At 35.7% G+C, this 23,800-nt stretch overlaps 1 protein-coding gene across 2 annotated transcripts in view; it reads right to left on the bottom strand.

The window, feature by feature from the left end:
- Positions 1-23,800, bottom strand: part of Msrb3 (methionine sulfoxide reductase B3) — a 216,476-nt gene that overhangs the window by 170,428 nt on the left and 22,248 nt on the right. The window contains exons 1-2 of one of the 2 annotated variants that reach the window (XM_023716299.1): positions 17,181-17,203; positions 13,704-13,830 (exon numbers count right to left, since the gene is read on the bottom strand). In XM_023716299.1, coding sequence (XP_023572067.1) covers positions 13,704-13,830; positions 17,181-17,198 — 145 coding nt within the window. In that variant the 5' untranslated portion in view covers positions 17,199-17,203. Of the gene's footprint in view, positions 1-13,703; positions 13,831-17,180; positions 17,204-23,800 lie in introns of those variants that run through there. The other variant, XM_023716300.1, reaches the window with a different exon arrangement.

The raw sequence follows: 23,800 nt of genomic DNA, 5'->3' as shown, positions 1-23,800 counted from the left end.
CTCTCTCAGAAAGGTGTCACTTGAGCAAAGTCCTGAGTAAGGAGGAGAAATTGGTTGACTGATGTCTGGAAAAAGAACTCTCTGAACACACAGAGGAAATGTCTAATACAAGAGGTGAAAACACTAAGAAGTTCATACACCAGTGGCAGAAACAGAGATGGTAACTTGAAAGCAGATGTTAAAACCTGAATATGAATGGAACAGACAAGCAACAGTTTAAACATACAACGAATATGCTTTTAAACCAGGAAATTTACAACTATATATCTTAATGCAGACAGCATAACCTTTTTTACTTCCAAGAGAAATCTTTGTGAATATCCTTTTAGCATGGAGTTATACTCCAAATGGCTCTGGGAGAGTATTTACCTGCCTGCACTTCAAATATATAGTCAGCGTGTAGACTTAGTAATTTGCTTTGTCTACTTAATGTCATCTCATTTTAGACTATAGACTGTCATTCCCAATCCAGAGTCATATATAAGAGGATACTCAAGATGTCTTGGTGATTAATTTTGGATGAGTAACGAGAACAAAATTCTTTGGCCACACAATGCTTTTGCCTTTCTAAAATGCTTTAATAACTCTTCTCTTTAGAGAAAGCTTATAGACAATGGCAGGGACATGCACTGGCAAAGAAGCTGTAAAATTAGTCCCTCAATTAAGTTTTTATTTTGAAACCATTCTTAGTTCTTACATTTAGCTTCAGTTTAACTTCATCTATGTTCCAAAACTGGAACATAAAAACATGTATATTTCTTAAAGAGACATATTTCTCTTTAAGAAAATTTTTTTTCCTTTTCCATACGTGAGAAAAATGCTGTTGTCATAATTTGCATTTCATGCATTCTCCCTAGTTTTCTATTACATCACATCAAATAATTCTACAAATCAGTTTTAGTTATATTGTCTGCATGCATGCACAGAGTTCTAATTAGCATCAATGGATACTATGAACATGCCAAGGCAATATACTATTTTAAATTTCTTGAATTAAACAGTATCACATGTTTCAGTGGCAGTTAGTTGAATGATAAAATTAGGCTTCCGGTTTCTACATTGACATCATGGGGCAGACAAACTCAGGAGACATCTCAAGCAAATTTCCCTCTCATGTTTACATAGCCTGTCAGCTTCACCCCTCGTACTTCACCTATCCTAAGTAGTAACGTATTTACCTTGCAAAACAGTATTTGCATGGGAAAATACAGTGTCATACAGTTATCCTCAAGCATCTTCAGCTGTTTCTGCTTTAATTTCCCAAAAACACTGTAAATTCCTTGAAGATATAAACTTTTGAGTTTAGTGTTAATTCATACTTTGAAAACACTGTTTATTAAACATCTAAGATGACTCAAGAACTGAGAGAAGCACTGAAAAGTTAGAAAAGAAAAAGGTTCCTGATACAAGAAAACACAAGACAGATAAGGTGATTCCTATAATGGAAAGTCTTATAATAAGGGGGTGGAGTTTTGTGTCAAGGGAGTTATAAAGAGGACACTAACACTTTTAAGCTTTTCCACATACACTGACCATGTTCTGTCATGACTGGAAAATAGAAAAGTGAAGTACTTATAGAAACACTATCTACAGGATCAGAAAACCCCACAAGATCCCAAACAGGGAAGAGAATTCCAATCTGATAGACGCAGTGTGACCAAATGTATACAAGGTGCTAAGCGTCCCGTCCTGATGAAAGTAAGCTGTGGCAGCTAATTATACAAAGCAAAACAAAACAAAACAAAGAAAGGTTTGGATTTTCAAAAAGAAAAATCAAGGATTTGAGAAATAAGGCAGGCTTAAAACTGAGATGCTCAAATGCTTTCTATTTTCTCACTGTAATACACTGAAAGTAAATGTGTTTTGTAAGTTGTTAAAGTATAATGATATAACTTTAAAATTTAGCCTTCCTATAACAAAATCTCTTCTGTGATGCTGCGTGATTTTCTTAACAGATAATGGAGAAGTTTACCACTACATTCATTCAAATGAAATGTTCATAATTCACCTTTTAGAAGCCACATTTACATTTCTTTTACTACACACTTTAAATTTTAAATTGTTAAATTCATGTTACAGTAATTTTATCAGCATTAAGTACCAAAAAGAACAAAAGGGCAGCCATGAACTCTTCAAAATGTAATGCAAATTTGAGAGCAGTTTTTTATGCTAATGTGGATCATAAAGCTTAGAGTTTAGAGAAATATTTAAAACATGTCTACATCCAAAAAGCATATAAGTAAAAAGAGAATTGTTTAATGCATTTCCATCATCAAGTGACAATAGTGGAAGCGAAAGTCACTTAACTTCAATTCTATCTGATTGCATGTGAAATGTCTGACAAAGTTAGAGTTCCCTGGTTTTAATTTTTTTTTTATTATGGGTCTTCACTCGAACATCATAGCCCATACAGGAAAAAAAATTAAAAACAGACAGGCTCATTTCCATTCTACATTTCACATGCAATCAAAAAGATTTGGGAGAAGGAAAAAAGTCTCTCTTCCACCCTCCTTCCCTTGGGGAGCAGAGACTGCTGAGGAGATGAGAGGCAACCACCCACAAAAAGGAAAGAAAAGAGCTTTCCCTTATTATCATGCAGAATTTTATTTAAATATAACAGTATACTTCATTGCAAGAAAAATAAAATTGATGTTGTTCAAACTCAGCTTTGCAAATTTCCAAATTTATATTGTAGCCCACATTAAATTTCAAATCTAAGCACAATGGACAAAACAAAAGTCTGCATTTGGCATTCAATGAATCTGAATTTATATATTCCAGAAAAGCCTGAGACTCTGGATGGAAAAACTGGTCCAAAATATTAAACTTTTCCTTTTTTACCCTGATAGCTCAAGAAGTGTCATAAGGCCTCCCCTGAAGTGTTCCGAATCTCTTTGGACAACGCCCATATATATTTAACTCATCTTTGTACTCCCGGCACCCATCAATGCACCCAGGCAAGGAAAGGCTAAAAAGTATACACTGTGGTTATTTATCCAATTTTAGATTTTAATTATTGCTATTTAAATCTTCTTAAGAGATGTTCACCTAAGTGCATTTAGTTGTGTTTCTTAGAAATTAAAAATCTATAACAGTATTTGCTTAATAAATCAGTGAAATACAAAAAAAGATAGAAAAAAATTACTGTTCAGTCCTTTATTACCTGTCGAAAATTCTACATCCAAATGTTTGTTATGACTAAAATTTTATTAATTTTCTAGATTTAAGACTTTACCATTAATTAGACTAGTACTCCTCCAAAAATACTTTGTAACACACTGACTCTTAAAAAAAATGCTGAGTTTCCTCCCCTTGGGGACAAGAAGTGAATGACTGTAATGCAGAATCAGAGTAGGAAATGCCAGCTTATATGTACTTCTTGATGCAGACCTTATCGAAAGTTTCTTATTTAGATGTGCACTTTTAAATATGTAGTATTTTGACACACCATTATTTTACTCTCCATTAGAAAAAAAAGAAAAAGTTACCCAAACATGATGTAGTCTTATTATCACAGTGCTTTTCTAAGCTATATCCTGATTACCAATACAGCAAAATACAAAAAGGTGTCTCTTAGAATTGATGAAATATGAATCACTTGCAGTTTCTGGGTTCTATGAAGAGATTCCCTTATAGGACAGTTAGTGTAACTAGTGTTCTTCAAATTATAATGAGGGGGGGAAACAACTTCTAGCCAAAAACCTTCAAGAGGAAATAAAGATCTGAAGAAGTCAGATGGTAAGAGTCACACAACTAGCTAATGCAAAAGAGCTTTTGTCTGCACCTTTCCTACATCGATTTATTTACTCATTATATTTCTCTCTTGAAGCCACTGGGGGGTTTTGTGCATTAATATATCCATCTACTATTATGTGACCTAGCCCATCCCCACCCCTATCCTCTCATCTCTCACCCCAACACATCTTGCTAATCCCATCTACACCTTCCTTTAGTAGGCTTCAGAAGCACTGTCATTGTGTGAACTGTCATCTCAAAAAAACAGTCTGCCATTTGGGATGAAAAGCACAATGCTTCTCAGTTCTATTCCCTGCCTCCATAGTGAAGCAAAAATAAAGGTTTTATATAGACTCGTGAAACTATAAAATATATAACCCTCTCATTCTATAGGTAATAAAATGGAGACCCAAAGTAACCATCTTTCTCACCAAAACATACATTCCCATTGCTTACGTGTAGTATTTCGATACACAACATGATGTTAGTTAGGCACAGCCACTCGTTCACTCAACAAATATCTATCGACTGAACGTGCATTATGCAACCAACTCAGTCCTATCAGCAGGGGTGTAGTGATAAACTAAACAGAAAGTCTCTGAATTTCTGGAGATTACTTTGCAGGAACCAAGAACATGCTCAACAGAAACAGAATCTGCCTAATCACTTTGCCTAAATTTACTTCATGTCCTCTTCCAAACACCTTTACCAGTCTCTTCTCCTTTACAGCAAAGAACTAAGGTTTCAAAGGCAACATTTTGGAGAAATGTCACCTAATGTGATATCTATGAGTCACTTCTAACTGTAAAAGATTTGACAAGCCTGTTATATAATTCTCTTTACAGATGAAAAATATTAAAAGACACAGAATAACTCCTGAGACCAGAAAACAAACTGGCAGTGGAAGTAGACTAGTAAATACTACATATAGGGTAAGTTTATACTCTATTTCTTTAATGTTAATAATATGGCAAATGGGTCAGCCTGATAGCTCAGCAAACTAAAGTGCCTACTTAGGCAGAGTGCATTGGCCAGGGTTCAATCCCTGGAGTGCCATGACAGCTCTGCCCCTGGGATGCGCTGAAAAAGTGATTGAGACTGGGCATGGTGGTGTGCACCTGTAATCCCAGCACTTGGGAGGATGTAAACAGGAGGACCAGCATGAGTCTGACCTAGTAGTGAGACCCTGAACACCCTGTAGACCCTCCCCTAAAATACAGGAAAAAAAATATGGCAAGCCCTGAAGTGTATTTTAGTATTACCTAAAATTGCTCAAAAGCATTAAAAAATTAATTAAATGAAATATAAATATAATATGAAAAATATCTTTCTGATCTTATATCCATTTGTGTAGTGAAGCAGAATTATGATTATAGAACTCCAGATTTTTTTGCTTGCCTAAAATTTAAATAATGTAATCACTGAAATAAATATCACATTCTTTGCAATTATGTGTGAACATAATAAATGTATTTAGTGTTAAAAATGTTTATAAAAATTATTGGCTAAATTTAAACTGTATAAATGTATATCTCTTATAAATGAAGTAAATAACTGACAGTTTCACATTTCATGATACATTTTTATAAAATATATATTTTTTTTATTTTTTCCAGAACTGGGGATTGAACTCAGGCCCTTGTGCTTGCCAGGCAGGCACTTATTCTACTGAGCTATCTCCCCAGCCCCTAAAATATATTTTTAAATTACTAATATAAGTGCAAACATACTAATGTGAAAGAAGAAAAAATAAGAAATTTAAATAAAATTGGGGTTTTAAATTTTCAACTAAATAGTTGATTTCAAATGCAAGGGCACAAAACAAAGATCATTGCATTAGATCTGAATAAAATTTATTCTAAAGAATTTCAAATTAAAATATATCTAACAACAGAAATCATAAGGAATTAAATCCCTAAGTGAAATTTTTAGGTAAGCTAAAGCTAGAAAGTAGGAAAGAATAATAAAAATTGATCAAATATCTATCTTCAATATTGGGGAGTTTTTATAAAATGTCACTTTGGCTCATTCTTTCATTAAACGCGTGTCTGCTGAAAGCGAAAGTCAACTCACTGCTCTAAATCCCTCTACAGTCTCCTAAATAACACCGTAGTGGGCATGTGTAAATAGACACCTAACTACTTGTGTGATTCCCCAAAGTCTATGCTGTCTAGATATTCTATTCCTGTAAAATTATTGCTTTGAGAATTAGTAGTGTGTTTCATATTCTATGCAATCATTGTTAATTAACTACTGTATTTCTCAAACTAAATTAAGATTAATTTTTGTTCATGATTATTTTAATCATGTTTCTATTAGATACTGCTATGCATCTTCTATTTATTAATGAATTATATCAATTTATTGGATATTTAACCAATATTTAAGAATAACCACATTTAATAAACCATATGCCCAACATCTTATTTATACCATATATAATATTCTGTAACAACTTAGCATTGACTAATATACATTGTCCACATATAACTTTTAAAAATCATCTGGTAATTATATACTGCATGATAACTTTTCAACATTAACTAAGGCTACAGTTTATCATAAAGCTACAAAAACATTTGTTTCAGAAAAAATACAGCTGAATCAGCATACTCATTAATCAACATTTTAAATGTTTTTTAGTTTCCTAAAATACTTTTATTCATGCAAAAAGAAAACCCCACTATTCCATGCTTAACAGTCAACATGTTAAACTAATAACATTTTCAAGATTCTATAAAAATTCAAAACATAGCAAAACAAAATGTAAAATTTTCTTTAATTCTTGGGTGGTCTGCTGAAGAAAATTTAGCTGCATATAAAACTATAAATTACTGTTAAATAACCTATTTGGATACAAGATAAGTTAATTTATGAAAATTTGTTTTAGTTTATAGAAAGTCTACACATGAAAGACAATTTTAATGAGATGTCCAAGTAAAAGGAGTTGGAATCCTATTGAAAACGGAAAAAGGTTTTCACTCTACAAATATTATTGGAACATAACGTAAGCAGAAATATTGTGGTTTTCAAACCCATATGTTTTTAACTGGATATTCTTCATATACTTTTAAGTTTCCAAAATGTACCTATGTGCACACCCATGCTGTGAAAACATGTAAAACTAGTGCCATCTACTGGGAGAAGTGGATACCACCAAATCAACTAACCAAATTACTTTGTGAATTATGAGTTGAAAAATGTGTATTGTCTGCTTTTAAAATATGTTTGTTTTCTTTAAAAAATCCTTACCAAAAATCCTTCCTATACTCTGACCAGTTTTTATATTGGATTCATATGCATTTGTTAGGATATCAGTTCGGAACACTATTCAAAGAGTCCTCCCAGAAAAATGTGGGAGGATCTAACCAAACACCCTCGAAATTATTTGAAAAATTAGGCTCAGGTGCACACACACACATATTTTTATAATAGATCAGTCATGGCTCTTATCAAAGAACTACTGAAGTGACACATAGTTTCATAACCTAAAGGTTTCAAACAACTAATAAAGATAAATTAATCTCTTCATAAGGTGAAGAGAATACTGTCAAGTTCAGTTACTCTTTAAAGTAATATCAGTGGCAACTAATGAACTATTGCCAGCTCAAACTTGAGGAAGTATTCTTTGCTTATGGATGTTACTTGGAAACACATATTCCTATCTCCTTTTTAAAATGAGAAATTGAAGGACAAAACCACATTAACTTGGTCTAAAAGATTACCAAAAATCGAGAGTTCTTAATTCTTATGATAAATGTAGGATGTGCTTGTTGCACCAGGAAGCCAGGCCTGGTGACACATGTCTGCAGTGCCACTCCTTTGGAGGCTAACGCGAAAGCGTCACAAGTGCAAGGCCAGCCTGGGCAGCTCACCAAGCTCAGGGCCAATCTGAACTGTCTAATGACATCCTGTCTCAAAAAAAAAGCTTACTTCCCAGTTAATTTATATCGAAACTGAGAAGAAAAATAAGAGCACTAAACTAGAAACCTTACTTTTATTCTCAAATTAGGAATCTATAATAAATTTAGAATGTATTTTAAGAACAAAGGAATCCCAAATAAATTTGTATTCTCTGTTATAGTCATGACTTCACCTACATATAAACTTTCTAATGTTCATTTATTCCTTTAATAAATATTTATTAAGTGCTTGCCTGGCAAGTGCAAGGTCCTGAGTTCGGTCCCCGGTACCACCAAAAAAGAAAAAAATATATATTTATTAAATGCCAGGCACTAAAACTAAACATAAAAGGGAGATATAAATGAAGGACAACTCTGTATCTGTATATACAAAATTGTTAGGACACATATATACAGCTACTTTCTCTTAATTCAATAAGAAGAAAGAGTTGTACTAATAGTGTTTGGACAGGATATCATGTTGGCATCTTGAGCTATGAATGACTACTACAAAGACAACAATATGCAATGTATTAATCATTGCAACTCTCCTATAAACCTGTTTTGAAACTGTCTCATTGCAATTTTTTTCTCAATAAAATTAATAATAAAAAATAAATAAATAAATGTCAGGCACTGTGCTAAGATCGGAGACCATAAACTCTAATTCAGAAGAGTTCTATTTATTATAGATAACTTTCAAACTCCCTTTGCAAAATTCCTCTTTTAATATTTCTAATTTAGGGCTGGAGAGATAGCTCAGTGATCTAAGTGCCTGCCAGGCAAGCACAAGGACCGGAGTTCGATCCCCAATAACGCACGCCCTGTCACCCAAGAACCCTAGGTATACTGTGCCAGCGCAAAACCGGGTGTGGTAGCACATACCTGTAATCCCAACGCTGGGGAAGCTGAGATAGGAGGATCACTAGGAGTCTGAATTGCATAGTGAGATGTTGTACCAAATAAATAAATAAATTTTAAAGAAAGATCTCTACTTTTTAGTATTATAATATCATTAAAAGACACACAACAACCACGTTGATCTCCCAATTCTTGGAAATTGTTAAATATGCCCCTAAAGTTAAGTCAGAGTCACACCACATATTATGTGCATGAGGTTAGAATACTTTATTACTATAATGAGCACTATTTAGACAAACACCCTTAGGTGGCTAAAAACTACTATGACATCTAGTGTAAGCTAGAATTACACTGGGTTTGTATCTAACACTAAAACTATGAGAAAAACTGTGCTGTGTGATCTCTCTTTAGATCATTCTTTAGTCTAATTTAGCAACCAGAAGTTCTAATGTTCAAACGGAAAATATTTCTATCCTCCCATCACCACCTAGCAAGCTTTTCTGTAAATCTTCATCATTAATTAGTACTGAGTACTAGGATGTAATTAACCTAAGGTGAAAAATTAAAATAAATGAAAGTTAATACAATCAAGGAATTTCAGAACTGAATAGATTATTTAATCATAACTTTTTATTTTCAAGATGACAAGACTGAGACCAGGAGAGGCTTACTGACTAACTCAAGGTCACCCAAGTCAAGGACAAAGCTATGGTCACTATTCTCTGACTCTTATTCCAGCGCTCTTTTGATACTTAAAAGAAACTGTTGAAGGAAATTCTGAGAGGAAAAAACTACCTTTAATGACAAACATGAGTAAACTATAACTTAGATGCATTTAATAAGCTCTAAATTAAAATGATGCTTTATTAAAATATAAGAAGTAAAGGAAGTCAAAGCTGAAAGATGAGAGATTACTCTTTTGGGATATGACCTTCATACAGGTCAATCAGTTATAATCAACTGTAAGAGCCTGTTCTAAATATTTCTTAGTTCAGGGAATTACTTCATAGTGAATAACACTCAAAATTAGTAGCGTACCAGCCTGGAATGGAGATTTTTTTATTTACAGAGATTTCTGTTGTAATTGATTTCAACCAGGGAATAGTAAATTAAAGCATGACTTTAAACTTTAACCTTAATTTCCTGTATCTCCAATTTTGGTTCCTCTCTCCCTACCCGCACAAAGTAATGAAGACTAGAATTCTCATTTCAAGGTTACTTTTATACTTCAAAGTTTAAGTAGTTTCTCTCATTATTGTGGAATATAATTTCAACATTTCTATAGATAAGAGTAAAATACTGTTAGAGAAATAAACAAAAAATTTTGCTAATAATCAAGTTGTAAAATATGTAACCAGAATAAAGTTTTATAACACTTTAAAAATTAACCTGAAAGGTTAATGAAGGAATTAAGGAATACCCTTCTATAAATTCATTTGCTAAATTAAAATATGTCTACCAGCACCCCATAAGAAAGACACAGAGTTTTCTGGGTTTTTGTCAATACCGGAGCTTAAGAATAAAATAAAAATTGTGTTGTCAAAGGGATATATATATATATATATATATATATATATATTAAAAAAAACAGAATGTGTAAGTAAAATAAAGCAATCAAAATAATAGACTGTGGTAGTTATTTCTCAAACAGAAAGTGTTTCTATATATTTTATTAAAATAGAAGCAATTAAATGAAAGATGAAACATATTTAAATGTTTCTAAAAGTCTATTTCACTTGAAAAATGGAACTCTGTGTCTATACTGACGTTTGTGAAGACAAGTGATGCCTGCTCTGTACCAGCCAGCACTTGAGGCATTCTCCACATTCCAGCAAGTGGCATTCACAGTAAGCCTTTCAGGTAGGTGCTGCTGTTGCACGCTTTGTATAAATGAAAACTATCAGCTTTGTTGAATGTATCTTGGGATCATTTTGTTATCAAAATGTAAAGACCTTTTCCTTTGTGCGTATGTGCATGCGTGTGTGTGTTTTACTAGGGATTGATCCCAGGGCCTTCACAGAAATACACTACCAGCCCTTTCTTATTTTGAAACACAGTCTGGCTAAGTTGCTCAGGCTGGGCTCTAACTTACAATTTTCCTGCCTCACCCTCCCTGTGTACTGAGGTCACAATTGTGTTATATCATGCCTGGCTAAAATATTTACTTATTTTAATTATACAATTTCTTGTGAAAAACTTTAGTTTCATAAATATCATGTCTCAATAATACATTATTTTTTATTCATTTTTGTTTGTTTGTATAAGGTCTCACTAGGCAGCTTGGACTCATAGTGATCCTCCTGTTTTCAGCCTCCCCAGCGGTGGGATTACAAGTGTGCGCCACCATGCCTGGACTCAGTCACCAGCTCAGCGCACCTGGGGGTGGAGCTGGTGTGGAATGTGGTGCCGGGGATCAAACCCTGGTCCCTGGGCTTGCCTAAGCAGGTGCTTAGTCCACTGAGCTATCTTGCCAGCCCTCAATAATACATTCATAATAAGTTATCTCTATAAACTCTTAAGTTTCCTCTACATATAGTAAACTCATGTTACAAGAACTACTGTGGGTGCATTCTATAATTGCCAGCCCCCCTAAAAACTAAATACCTTTCCTAGCTCATCTTTTGTACATAATAGCAATGAAAATGTCTCCTGGGGCACAGGCACTACAGTGGTTGCCATTCTTCAAGCTCATACACAATGCAACAGATAAGCCTTGTCAGTTCCACATCTGCACTCTCTCCACATGCTAGGCACCCCCTGTCCTTTTTTTTCAATCCCACTGTGAGGACCACTGCAAGGGCTCTCAGGTCTTCATGAGACCATCCAGCCTCAAACTCCTCCAATAGACTACACAGTGTCTATGCAGGGCATGTGAGAGCAGGAGGAACACGAGAACAGTGATTGGAGCCCTCATGAACTAAGCTGCATTAGCCCTCCACCTCCACGCTATCAAAAATAGAAGACAAAATCTCCTTTTAAAAAAGTGTATTTGTGGGCCAGCAAGATAGCTCAGTGGTCTAAAGCACCTGCTTAGGCACATGCAGGGACCTCAGTTTGATCCCCAGCACCACATGCTGGGCCAGCCCACCCCCAGTGTAGGCTGAGCCGGCCACCAAAAAAAAAAAAGTGTATTTGCTATTCAAATATAGTCTAGAGACAGATACCTTATCTCACCCCCTCTGTCATCTCAGCCCCTCTCAACAAATTTCAAGAAAACCAGCAACAGTCTTTATTAAATGCCAATGAAGCCATATTCCTCCATCTCTTTCCCTAGATTTAAATTCCTTGGAACATTAAGGTACTTTTAATGTGGCTATCTTTCATTCCTCACCTCTTCCACTTGCCCTTTCTCTTCAAGCTCACTACAGGAAACAACTTGCATGTTTCAAATACACATTGCCTCTTCTTCCGGTTCCAGGTGCTTGGCAGCTACAGTTTACAGTGCAGTTATGGCCAAGTCTAAGAACCACACCATGCATAACCAGTCCTGAAAATGGCACAGAAATGGCATCAAGAAACCTCAGTCACAAAGATATGAATCTCTGAAGTGGGTAGATTCCAAGTTCCTTGGGAACATGTGTTTTGCCAAGAAGCACAACAAGAAGGGCTTCAAGAAGATGCAAGCAAACAATGCCAAGGCCATGAGTGCACATGCCGAGGCTATCAAGGCCCTCATCAAGCCCAAGGAGGTCAAGCTCAAGATCATTCCAAAGAGAGTAAGTCACAGACTCACTCAACTTGCCTATATTGCCCACCCCAACCTTGGGAAGTGTATCCGTGCCCATATTGCCAAGGGTAACAGGCCTTCCTGGCCAAAGGCCCAGGCTCCAGCTTCTGCTCCAGCCCAGGCTCCCTAAGGTGCCTAGGCCCCCATGAAGGCTCCACAGTAAAAGCCTCTTATCTGCTGATACAAAAACAGAAGGACTGCTATGACCCCTGGGGTGTCATCTGCGGGGGGCTAATGTCCTCCTGTGTTCTTTGTACAAATAAACCTGAGGCAGGATTAAAACACACACGCACACGCACGCGCACACACACACTGCTCTTACACGCCCTCATTTTTCACCCCTGCTTATGACTCTGTTCAAATGTCCTTCTTCCTCCTGGATCGTGGGGCTAATGGCTGCCCATGGTTTGAGATTCACTTCAGGCACCATATCCTCCATGGAAGCCTCCTTAAACTTCAGAGACCTTCCCTCTCTCAAAATTTCTTCAAAAAAAAAAAAGATAGGCCTATCATCCTATAAATTCCAATAGTACCCTAGGCATAAATACTTTGGCTCTAATTGTATCATTACGTGGCTCAAAGATCATCACAGGGTCCCATCTCTGCCTTGTACTTGTTGAAAACAAAGCAGCTTTACCTCCTCTATGTCCTGGCCTCCTCACTGCTTAACACATGCCTGGTGTCAGAGCTCAAAATCAGTACATGTTCGATAAGTTAGATTAAACTCTCCATCTAATATTATAACAGACATATGCACATTAATGAAAATGTAAATAATATTGATAATCACATTTACAGAAATAAAATACTTGACCATTATGGTTTTCATAATAACATTTAAACATTAAACTTATAATATAGGTACATATGAAATTTTTGAATTTCACAGTTCACTTCTTTAAATACTGAAAAATCACATTTTTAAAAAGCATAATGATTCTAATTTATGAGCCCGTTAAGCCATGTTACATTAGTTCTGTTTGTGTCACTGTTGTAAAGCATCTTTTCTTTTTAACTATAATACATAAATAACTTAATTATGCGAAAGTTGATCATTTTACTTTTTCATAAAGGAAAGGCTACATGTGGGACAAAAGCATTTTCATTATCCTTTAACAAGATGAATGTCCTATTTTGTGTGATTTGGGGCAATTTCTTACTACAACTGCCAGGCTCTTATGAACATTATGATTTGCAGATGTGTGGTGTGCATTAAAGAACAAGAAGATATCGTGAAATATTAGTAACAATTATCTACTGAACAAGGAAATGGCACAATGTCTCCAAGAGTTGTAAGGACTGTGGAAATGAATGTTACTCAAAGTAGAGTGGTGACTTATAACCAATTTCCGTCTTCAAATCAGGGCCCAAATAAAAGAAAATGAAATCTAGCCAGGTATGGCAGTGTACAATTTCCTGCAGCAAAAACACCCACTCAGACCAGTGCCCTCACGATGTACGACAGAACGAGCAGCAACCTGAGGGAAGCCCACAGGCTCGCAGGGCTACTGGCTGGCTCTTGGTCACCAAGTGCAGCAGGTTGAATGCAGACATCACTGTGCTATCTTCACCAACAAAACGAGATGCAAAGAACAGGAGCAAGAGCTGAGTAGGAGAAAAAAAAAAAGACAAATTAAAATATCTCAAATGTTAACACATTATTGAACTGTGACTATAGTTATAGTTTTATCTGAACATACACACACACACACATTTCTATTTTTAAGATGAAAGGCTAACTTTCAACTCAGGTTTATTTATATTTTATGAATAAAATATACATTATAAAATAGTAGTGTAATCTGTGAACACATTTTTCAAGAGGTTGAAAATAGGTAAAAGGAATTAGCTTTTACTGAGTTTGTACTGTGTGACATGAACTGTCTGGGACTTAATACATATATTGTACTACTTAATCCTTACAATAAATTTAGGAGGTAGGTTTTATCCCCAAATACTTATAACAGAAAATCTAGGCTCAGAAGTCTAGGGACACTGAACAAATAACCAGTGGAAAAAGGATTACAAAACCCTGTTATATCGAACCTCAAGGCCATATTCTTTCCTTATACTATACTGACTCTTTCAGAAATCTTTTGCAAATCTCCTTCCCTAGAGAACACTATAAAATAGTATAAAATTCAAACACTTCTTTTGTTAGATTTTTTTAATAGAGTAAAAAAAATACTTAAAGGCAACTAGAATTCTCTCTAGAAACAGCACCATGGAACACATGAATTTTTATTTAACTTCATGATTTATAATTTCTAAATAAATTTCTGTAAACAATACCCATGACTTAGCATTAAAAAGTATAGACATTTTCTCAGGTCTTTGGAAATGAATCTCAAAAGTGCAGGCGTATTAAATTTTAGGGGAAACTTTAGTTTCTAGGACTTTCATAAAAGTTCCATAACAGTATTGCAACTGGTAAAGATTAACTTCAAGTGAAACTGGAAAACACTAGATTATATCAGTTTCTTATGTTTTATTTAAAATTACCATTTTAAATAGTTTTAACCACCAAATGTCCAAAAATGGATAGAAAATTAATGTCTGTTCATTTCCTGCCCATCATCTCTACCCACCCTCCCCTCCACACTCTAAAATAAAAGTCCATTGCTGTACTCTTCTGACCTCCTTGAAGAACAAACACATAATAAGCAGCAATATATTTCACCAAATCACTCTGGAGTCTATCTGACAGAAATCTGCTTGTATTAACATGCCTGAACTCTGACTTCTCTAAACTAAACTCACTACAAAACTAAAACATTTTTGTGTTCCCAACTGGAGACAAAGGGGAAGAAGAGGGAAGGTAAGGATCACAATGCACAGCCTGGAAGAACCATTAAACATAAATAAACATGTCATCTTCATGAGTGACTGCAGAGCAGGGAGAAGAGAGCATGCTTTTGGAGCAGACTACTGACTAATAAAAGATCAAAGATCTATACCTCACAGCACTATAAATAAAAATGTATTTTTTTTCTTGAGGTCCTTCTCTGTGAGGAATAAAGTATGCAAGGCAATGTAATTGCTTAGGAAAGCTGCAGCCCCATTGTGCTCCTGCAGCTAACTATAAAACGTCTTCCTATTCTGTTTCATCAACTGCTGTACCAGGCAGCCTGGGTGCCTACCGATCACTCTGGCCATCTGGCTTATGTCAAAGCCAGCGCACAGGAAGAAAGGCAGTGATGTCACCCTGCAGGTCAGGCAAAGAACAAAGATGCATTCTACAATTAAAAGCGGAGGCTGCAAACACCGGGGACCCTTCAGCATGAGATGACTAGGAATTTAATGTTTTCATTAGACTGCCTTTTTTTCTACCCAAATAGTCAGAGCTCCATCTAGTGGCTAATTAGTTTTGCCCAGTTTTTAAAATGTTACTTATTTCTTTACTCATTCATTCACTTATTCATTTTGAGAGCTGACATAGCGCTACTTCAGTACCAACAAAATAGAGCAACTAAAATGATTACTTTTAGAGTAATCTACTCTTTTCTACAGAAAATGCAACAAGAAAATCTGTCTCAATGTTCTTCATTCTCAATCCTACAAAGAATGCATTTCATAAATTAGGAATTGATATAATCCCAGCAGCTAAATTCACAAAACGCATAGAAAGTAGCACTACTTACACACTACCCTGAAACTATATAGCTGAGACTAAGTGAAAACCTTCTAGAGACAATGTGCACTTGCATCCAGAGCCCTACTAGATCAAACCCATAACCTTGTATTTCCATAGAATAACAGAATCATAGTTAATGTGGCTCCATAGGATTAACTCTTCAAATATTCTTATGCTGAAATGTTTTAACAAAATGTGTGTGTGTGTGTGTGTGTGCGTGCGTGTGTGTGTGTGTGTGTGTGTGTGTGTGTGTGTGTGTGGTCTGTGGTACTGAAATTGAACCTAGGGCATTCCCACTGAATTACATCCCCAGACCATTTGTATTCCTTTATTTTGAGATAGGGTCCCACTAAGTTGCTTGGTTCCCTGGCTCCGCAGCCCACCCTGAATCCCAGAGGCATGTGGGACAAAGCTTTTTTTCTTGACTAATAGCACACAGATATGCCCAGGAAACGTTAGTCACTGCTATTATTTAAATGTTTCAAATATTTGCTATAGCTACAATTCTAATAGCTTATTTATACCCAATGCTATTCAGAGCTAGAAGGTCATTCTCCAAAGGACCATATTAAACTAGAAAACTTACTACTATAATTGCTATTCTATAATGAAATATCCTACAAAAAAATAGCACAATGAAGAGATCCTAAAGACAACAGTTGACTAAGTGCTCAGCGTGTCCAGGCATTATTTTAAGCAGTTCACTTTTATTAGCTATTTTAATCCCCACAAGCTTAGGAGATGTACACCATCATTTCTCCATTTTAGACAGACAGTGAGGCTTAGGGAGGGGAAGTAACTTGCCTAGAGCAGTGGTGGTGAACTTATAGAGCACATGCGCTGCATCAGGCTGCTTTTATCATTGAAAGTTCTAAAAGGTTCACCGTCACTGGCCTAGAGTCTTACAGCTAGTAAAGGTGGAAAAGCTTAAGTAATTGGGTAATTTAATTAATGCATTTAAACCCAGGCCATCAGGCTCCAAGACCACCGCTCTGGACAGTTACACAACAGGCAACAAAAAGCCTCTATGTACTCTGATTATGTCTCACAATGAATGACTAAACAAGTAGTAAGCAAGTAATAATATAACTTAATTCTCAAAGACTATTTAATTTTTTTCCCATTATCACTGTGTTGAAAGCCACCAAAGTTGGAAATTGGTCAACTGTGTGAGAGCAGGACTAGACTTCAGTGCCTTAAGCAGTCAAGCTACTTCAGTCCTGAGAAAAGCGTCCTGTCTGGTTAATGTCGGCTATCAGTCACTAGACAACCTTGTGTCATGTGACACTAACTTTACAGAGGTATAAATAAATGCCCCTACTGTTGTTCCAGGGGTCATCTGCCAATCAGGCAACAGGCCACCACCTGACCCAGCTCTTGCTTTCTTGTCTATCTTTTCCTCATTCTGCTGCTGCTGTTTTTCCCAATGGACACCAATGGATCCCTACAAACTGAGAAAAAAGTAGGGAGCTATGTAAGCAAAAAGTCCAAAACACTCTTTAGGTTTCTATTCTTGACCTTTCTATTCCACTAGACATAACTTTAACTTCTCTTTCACCTTCAAACTTTCCTCTAAATTTCCTGGATATATCCTAGGGATCCATAGAACTCATTGCACTTTAATTTACCAAAACTTAAAATATATCTAAGGACCAAATAAAACAGCAGACACTTCTATTCTCAAAAAAAAAAATTCAAGTTTCAACTCCACAGTTTCCTTCTAATTGGACTCCTTGAGCTGCCTGTGTAAAGACTCTAGTGAAAAACAATCCTGGTCCAAAAAGAGACAAAAGAAGCACAGAGACAATCTATAGGGAAGAACTATCACTCAACACCTTATAGAAATCAGCAATGAACAAGAATCACCAGAACATGCATAACTCTCTCCAGTTTATCAACTTCTTCACTTTTACATTACTTTTACCTCAAATAATGAAAGAATGATTAACATTTACAGATAGTCCACATGGTTTTTTTTCCTTGAAGGCCAGATAAGAAGTCTCATGGATTTTTCTAATCTCCCAGAACATCTGGTACATAAACTTGAAAATAGCAGGTGTTAAAAGTTCTGGTTGAACAGTACCTAATGAGGAATGTCACACTATGTGTTGAAAACAGAATTAGCTTACACAACTGTTTATAACTTACTGCTTAAAATGTTTTGTGATTTCCCACGCACAGTGAAGTTTCCCAAACCACATTCTGCAAATCAGAAGACACCCCTTTTCCAAGTTTGGTCATCAAAAAGTCATGCAAATTCTACTCTGAGAAAGAGTCAGAGAGGCCTTCAGTAAATAATATCTGTTTAACTTTGTCTCAGGTACTATATCTGAAGTATTTTACCATACAAAACCCTTTTCTATCCTATCACACCTCACCAAACACCTTCTGGTAAATCCTTTGGATAAGGTCAAAATCCCTAAATGGGCTGGGGAGATGGCTCAGTAGAATAAGCACTTGTCTGGCAAGTGCAAGGGCCTGAGTTCAATCCGTGGTTCCGAAAAAAAAAAAAAATCCCTAAATAAAACATCTACAGTTCTAAATCTAGCTGCTGTATACCTCTTAAGCATTCCTCTTACCACACCTCCATACCTCATGCCATCCCACACACTGATGGTTTTCCCAAAAGGGACCACTATTTCCTACCTCCACCTCAACACCATTATGCTGTACCATCACCCTCTGCCCCCACTCCCAATTTCTATCACTCCTAAGCTTTCCAACTCTAGTCATCGCTAGAGTACCTACCATACTATTACCTACCCTATGACCATTTCCAGGACACTAATCTGCTTTTATCTCTTCCTTTTCAAGATTACAAATCTCTGAAAAACAGGGAAAATGTCTTCTTCAGTTTTGTATCCCAGGACAAGCATATAACAGCCATTCACTGACCAAGTTAAAGACCCAATAAAAATTATCTCCTGGTATCAATTATTCAGGATCTTTGTATCCCATGCTATCTCTGTCAGCTCATTCTGTTTGCTCCAGAATTACTACAGTTCTGATAAAGAGAAGGTAAGTAGAAAATGCAACCTGAATTGAAGTCCAAAGGAAATTCAAGGGCCAGCAAAAGAGCTCATCGGATTAAAGCGCCTGCAAGCAGGCGCAGGGGATGGAGTTCAATCCCTGGGCCTGCTATGCTGGCCTCGCCCCCAGGACAAGCTGAGACAGCAACTGAGACTGTGCGTGGTGGCGCACCCCTGTAATCCCAGCTCTTGGAAGGCTACAAACTTTCAGATCACTATGAGTCCTATCTAGTAGTGAGACCCTGAACATGCTATACACCCTTTCCTACAAAAAAATAAATAAAAATTAGGGGCCAGGGAGATAGCTCAGTAGAACAAGAGCCTGCCTGGCAAGTTAAGAGTCCTGAGTTCAATCCCAGGTACCACAAAAAAGTACTTTAAAAAAAAAAAAAAAAAAAAAAAAAAAAAAAAAAAGATAATTCAAAGGCCTTATTCTGGGGGGAAAAAAATTCTACTTCTTCAGAAAAAAATAGTTTACTTTTTCTCACAAAATTCTAGTACCACAAAACTTGGCTAGAATTGTTTGCTAGTGTTTTGTTCTGGTTTTTTCTTTGAATTTTTCCCTGCAGTTGAACAATAAACTACTAAAGAGGGGTGGTATCAACAGTGAATCGAGGGATCTCCCAAAATTGATAGTTAGCTTCAGAATAAATGAGTGGACAGATTTAAAGTAGCAGATTTAAAGTGACAACCGTAAAGGTCAAGTTCCTTGCCAATAAATGTGAAAGGAAAACCTGTATCAGTGATTTTCTACAGCTGGTAAAATATCCCATAAAAATGAAGAAATTAATGAAGAATGACCAAATGTGAAATTTGTCAAGTAGGAATAATTTCTAAAAACCCACAAAACCCTCATTTCATCACCAATATCAGAAAAGAAAAATCACGTTAACACTAAAAACGAGGAAAGCAATCTTAAGAAAAAGGAGATTCTTTTAGGCAAAATATATTAAGTTTTGGAGGCAAAGTTATTGTTACTGTTTTCTCATTTTGTATAGAAGAACCTTTATCCTATGCCAGCATTTGGAAATCACTAATCTAAATGTCTGTATAAATTTCTATAAAAATGTTATTTTTAATGAGCACAGTACCTGACACTCAGTTTATGATCAACTTATGTTCACACGAGAGATTTGATCAATCACTTAATTATTGCCTCAAACAAATAGCCAGTTAGATAGAATTTGTTTGGTTAAATACAGATCCCTTTGCCACTGTACTTGTTTTAAGAAAAAAATCAGAACCTTAACTATCAAAAATTCTCAATCTTCTAAGCCACTTATTAAGTGACTCTAAGAGAATTTTTAAAATTATTCCATAATTTTAAAATTACTCCATAATATTACATAAATTCTTACTACATGCAAAACAATGCATCATACGCTTGTGAATTACAAAAATCATATAATTTGTGCTGTCAGAAAACAGATCCTAAATAGCAACATGAGATATGCAAATGTCTTAACAAAATTAGGAATACAGCACTATGAAATTTCAAAAAAAAACGGAAAATTATTTCTAGGTTCATGAGGGCTAAGGTACATGGGTGTTACTAAAGAAGAGGTATATTAAGAACTACTCTTTTAAAAAAAGAAAGAAAGAACTACTCTTTTATGTTTATCCTTTCAGTTTTGTGTCTCTAGTGCTGCTCATCCCCAAACTTTTTTTTTTAATATTTTCATTGAGAAACAAATAGCAATGAGACAGTTTCACAACCAATTACTAGCACAGTTTCAATAATTAATACATTGCAGCATATTGTTGTCTTAGTGGTTATTTATTGTACAAGATGCAGACATGATATCCTGTCTCAAACATTATTAGAACAAACCTCTTTGTTCATTGAATTAAGAGAATGGAGCTGTATATCTATCCTAACTATTTTGAGTATACAGATACAAAATGGTCATTCATTTGTATCCCGCTTTTTTGGTTAGTTTTGTCAGAGAAGGGCATTCCATTGTCATTTAAATACAGTAAGTGCATGAATTCAGCAAAACATCCCAATATAGTCCAATAGTCTGTAATAGTTATGGGTTTTCCATAAGACTGTCAATGTCCAAAGTTGTTGACTTGAGTATTTTACAGCTCATCATATTAATATGGCTTTACTTTTTATACTTCAATTTTCATACTTTTCTGCTGGATGGTTAAGACCAAGAAAGAGCAAGACCTACATAACAAGAAATGTAACTTTTGTATCTGATAAGGTCAGTCAAATCCCTTCAGGATTTAACCTGAAACCCTGTACTGCAGTTCGTAGATCCTTTGTCAGTGTCAATCATACAGATGAGACACGGCCATTATCCATCCTCAAACTCTGATGTCTCCGAATTCTCTACCTTTCAAACACTTTGCTTGCGTGGATGTACTTATCAGTGTTGTCATAATTTAGATCTACAAGGCCCCAAAAGCCTCATGTCTTCACAGGTTGGACTTTTGAAAGGTGACTGTTTCATGGGATTAATCCACTGAAGTTCAGAAGTAGAAATACCACTAGAAGATGGGGTCTATGGTAAGAAGAGTCAGCTCACTGGGGTGCAGCCTAGAAGGGTAAGTCTCTTCCTGACTCCTCCCCCTCTCTGTTTCCTGGCCATCATGACGTGAGCAGCCTTCCTCGGTCAGAGCCTTCTGCCCTGCTGTTTCTGCCATCAAGCCAACTGACCATGGGCCAAAAATGTGAGCCAAGATAAACCTCTTCTTTAATTTGTGGGTTTGGATCTTTTATCACCATGACAAGAAAAGAAGAAAGACAAAAAATTACATTAGAAATTATTGAGAAAAATTTTAAATATTTGCTATTTCATTAAAAATAACAATAAGCCAGGTGTGGGACCACACCCCTGTAATCCTAACACTCATTTTGGGAAGCTGAGGCAGGATGATGGGCTAAGTTCAAGGACAGCTTGGGCTTCACAGTGAGTTCAAGGCCAGCCTACATTACAAGACCCTGTCTCGAAAGAACAAAATAATAAAAATTTAAAAATAACTTGCAAAACTGAATTTATAAAAAGTAATACAAATTTTTGAACAAGTTGAATACATTTACAGAACCAACATTTTACTGAACAATAACTGTATCTAATACAAAATCTGTCTATCTCTCCTTCCCCCATGTATATATTAGGAAGATTTCAACATTTTAATATCTGGCTTAAAACGATTAGATTACCATCTCTGATTCTGCAATCTGTTACAATGTTGTTTTGGTTGAAAAATATGAGTGAAGAAAGTCTTGCCACACAGATAAGTAGTTGGAAAAGGAAGGAGTATTTTAACAACCTTTCCAGATAACTGTACATAGTCTTCTTTGTTATCACCACAAAAATCAACACATGGTAGTCTGAAATTGTGTGAATGAATTTCCCATATGGTTCCACTGAACCCACTGGACTACCTTGAATTTTGATTTGACTTTCTAATGCTGCAGTTGTCTCAGTTCATTAGGAAAGCACTGGTTCACTGGGTTATACCGATTTTCATTTTTGATGTACTTCATTATATGATATCAAAAATCATGCTTATTACTATCACCATTGATTTCATCAGAAAAGTTTTCAATGGATCAGAAGCTTTCAAGCTCACAGTGGGTGTTTTTAAAATTTACATTTTTAACTTGAAAAAAGAGATTATGGGGCCAAAGAGGAAAGTGATCGATGATGTAGAGTGTGCCTAAGGAGAGTCACATGGGGAGAAAACACTCTCTCAGGCTTTCACAGAGAGCACATTGGCCAAGCAATGGCCGTGACTCATCCACATGGCTGCACTGACAAAGGTTCTACAATCTGAGGTACAGGATCTCAGCATAAATACTGAGGGGATTTCACTGACCTTTTCAGACCCAAAAGCTACAACTCTTGTTGCATAGGTCCTGCTTTACCTTGGTCTTAACCATCCAGCAGAAAAGTACAAAAACAAAGTGTAAGAAGTAAAGCCATGCTGTTATGTTGAGCTGTAGGGGACTCAGGTCAACAACTTCTGACATTGCCAGTGAAGCGGAACATCCAATACTATTATGGACTACTGGACTCTTTTAGAATATTTTGCTGAGTTTACACACCTATTACATTCAAATAACGGAACTTAACAAAAAAAGGGTATACAGATGAATGTCCATTTTGTATCTGTGTATTCAAAGTGGTTAGGATAGATATATAGTTACATTCTCTTAATGAATAGAGGGATTTGTTCTACTGGTGTTTGTAAATAGGATAACAAGTCCACATCTTATACAGCAATTAACTACTAGGAAGAATGTATGCAATGTGTTAATTATTAAAACTGTCCTACCAATTTGGTTTGAAACTGTCTCACTGCTATTTTTTCTAATAAAATTATGGGAAAAAAATAAAAATAAATAAATAAATAAAGTTTGGTGCCTTAATTCATACCAAACACTAGCAGTTTTGCTCACTTTTGCTTTGCAACATTAGTGCAAATGTCAAGGGAGTAAAATAAATAAATAAATAAATAAATAAATACAAATAAAAAGATAATTGCTGTTAGTATCAAAATAGTTGACTTGGTAAATCCCGCAAAAGGGTCTCAGAGGCTCCAGTGACTCACAATTCACACTTCAAGAGCTGCTTATCTGACTCACTGTTTGGCATACAGCAAGCACAGGAAAAGTTTATCAAATAAAGAACAAAGAAATATATTTACAAATTATCCCATATTTAGGAAGTAACAAAAAGGAAACAGTATCAGTAGTCTTTAAGATGCCTTACCACTTCTAGATGCAATTTAGTACACTTCCTATTCCATGTAGCTAGAAGACAAATGCAAAATTTTGCACTATTTTATCAAAGTGTGGGAGACTAATTATGATTGATTTCTGAAAATGGCAATCAGAATATTACAAGACAATCTTCTTAGTATCACTTTTAGAAATTTACAAAAGTATATGTCTTGC

Source organism: Octodon degus, unplaced genomic scaffold (genome assembly GCF_000260255.1).
Source record: "Octodon degus isolate 3935 unplaced genomic scaffold, OctDeg1.0 scaffold00047, whole genome shotgun sequence".
Taxonomy (NCBI): Eukaryota; Metazoa; Chordata; class Mammalia; order Rodentia; family Octodontidae; genus Octodon; species Octodon degus.
This window is presented reverse-complemented; position numbering and strand designations above follow the sequence as displayed.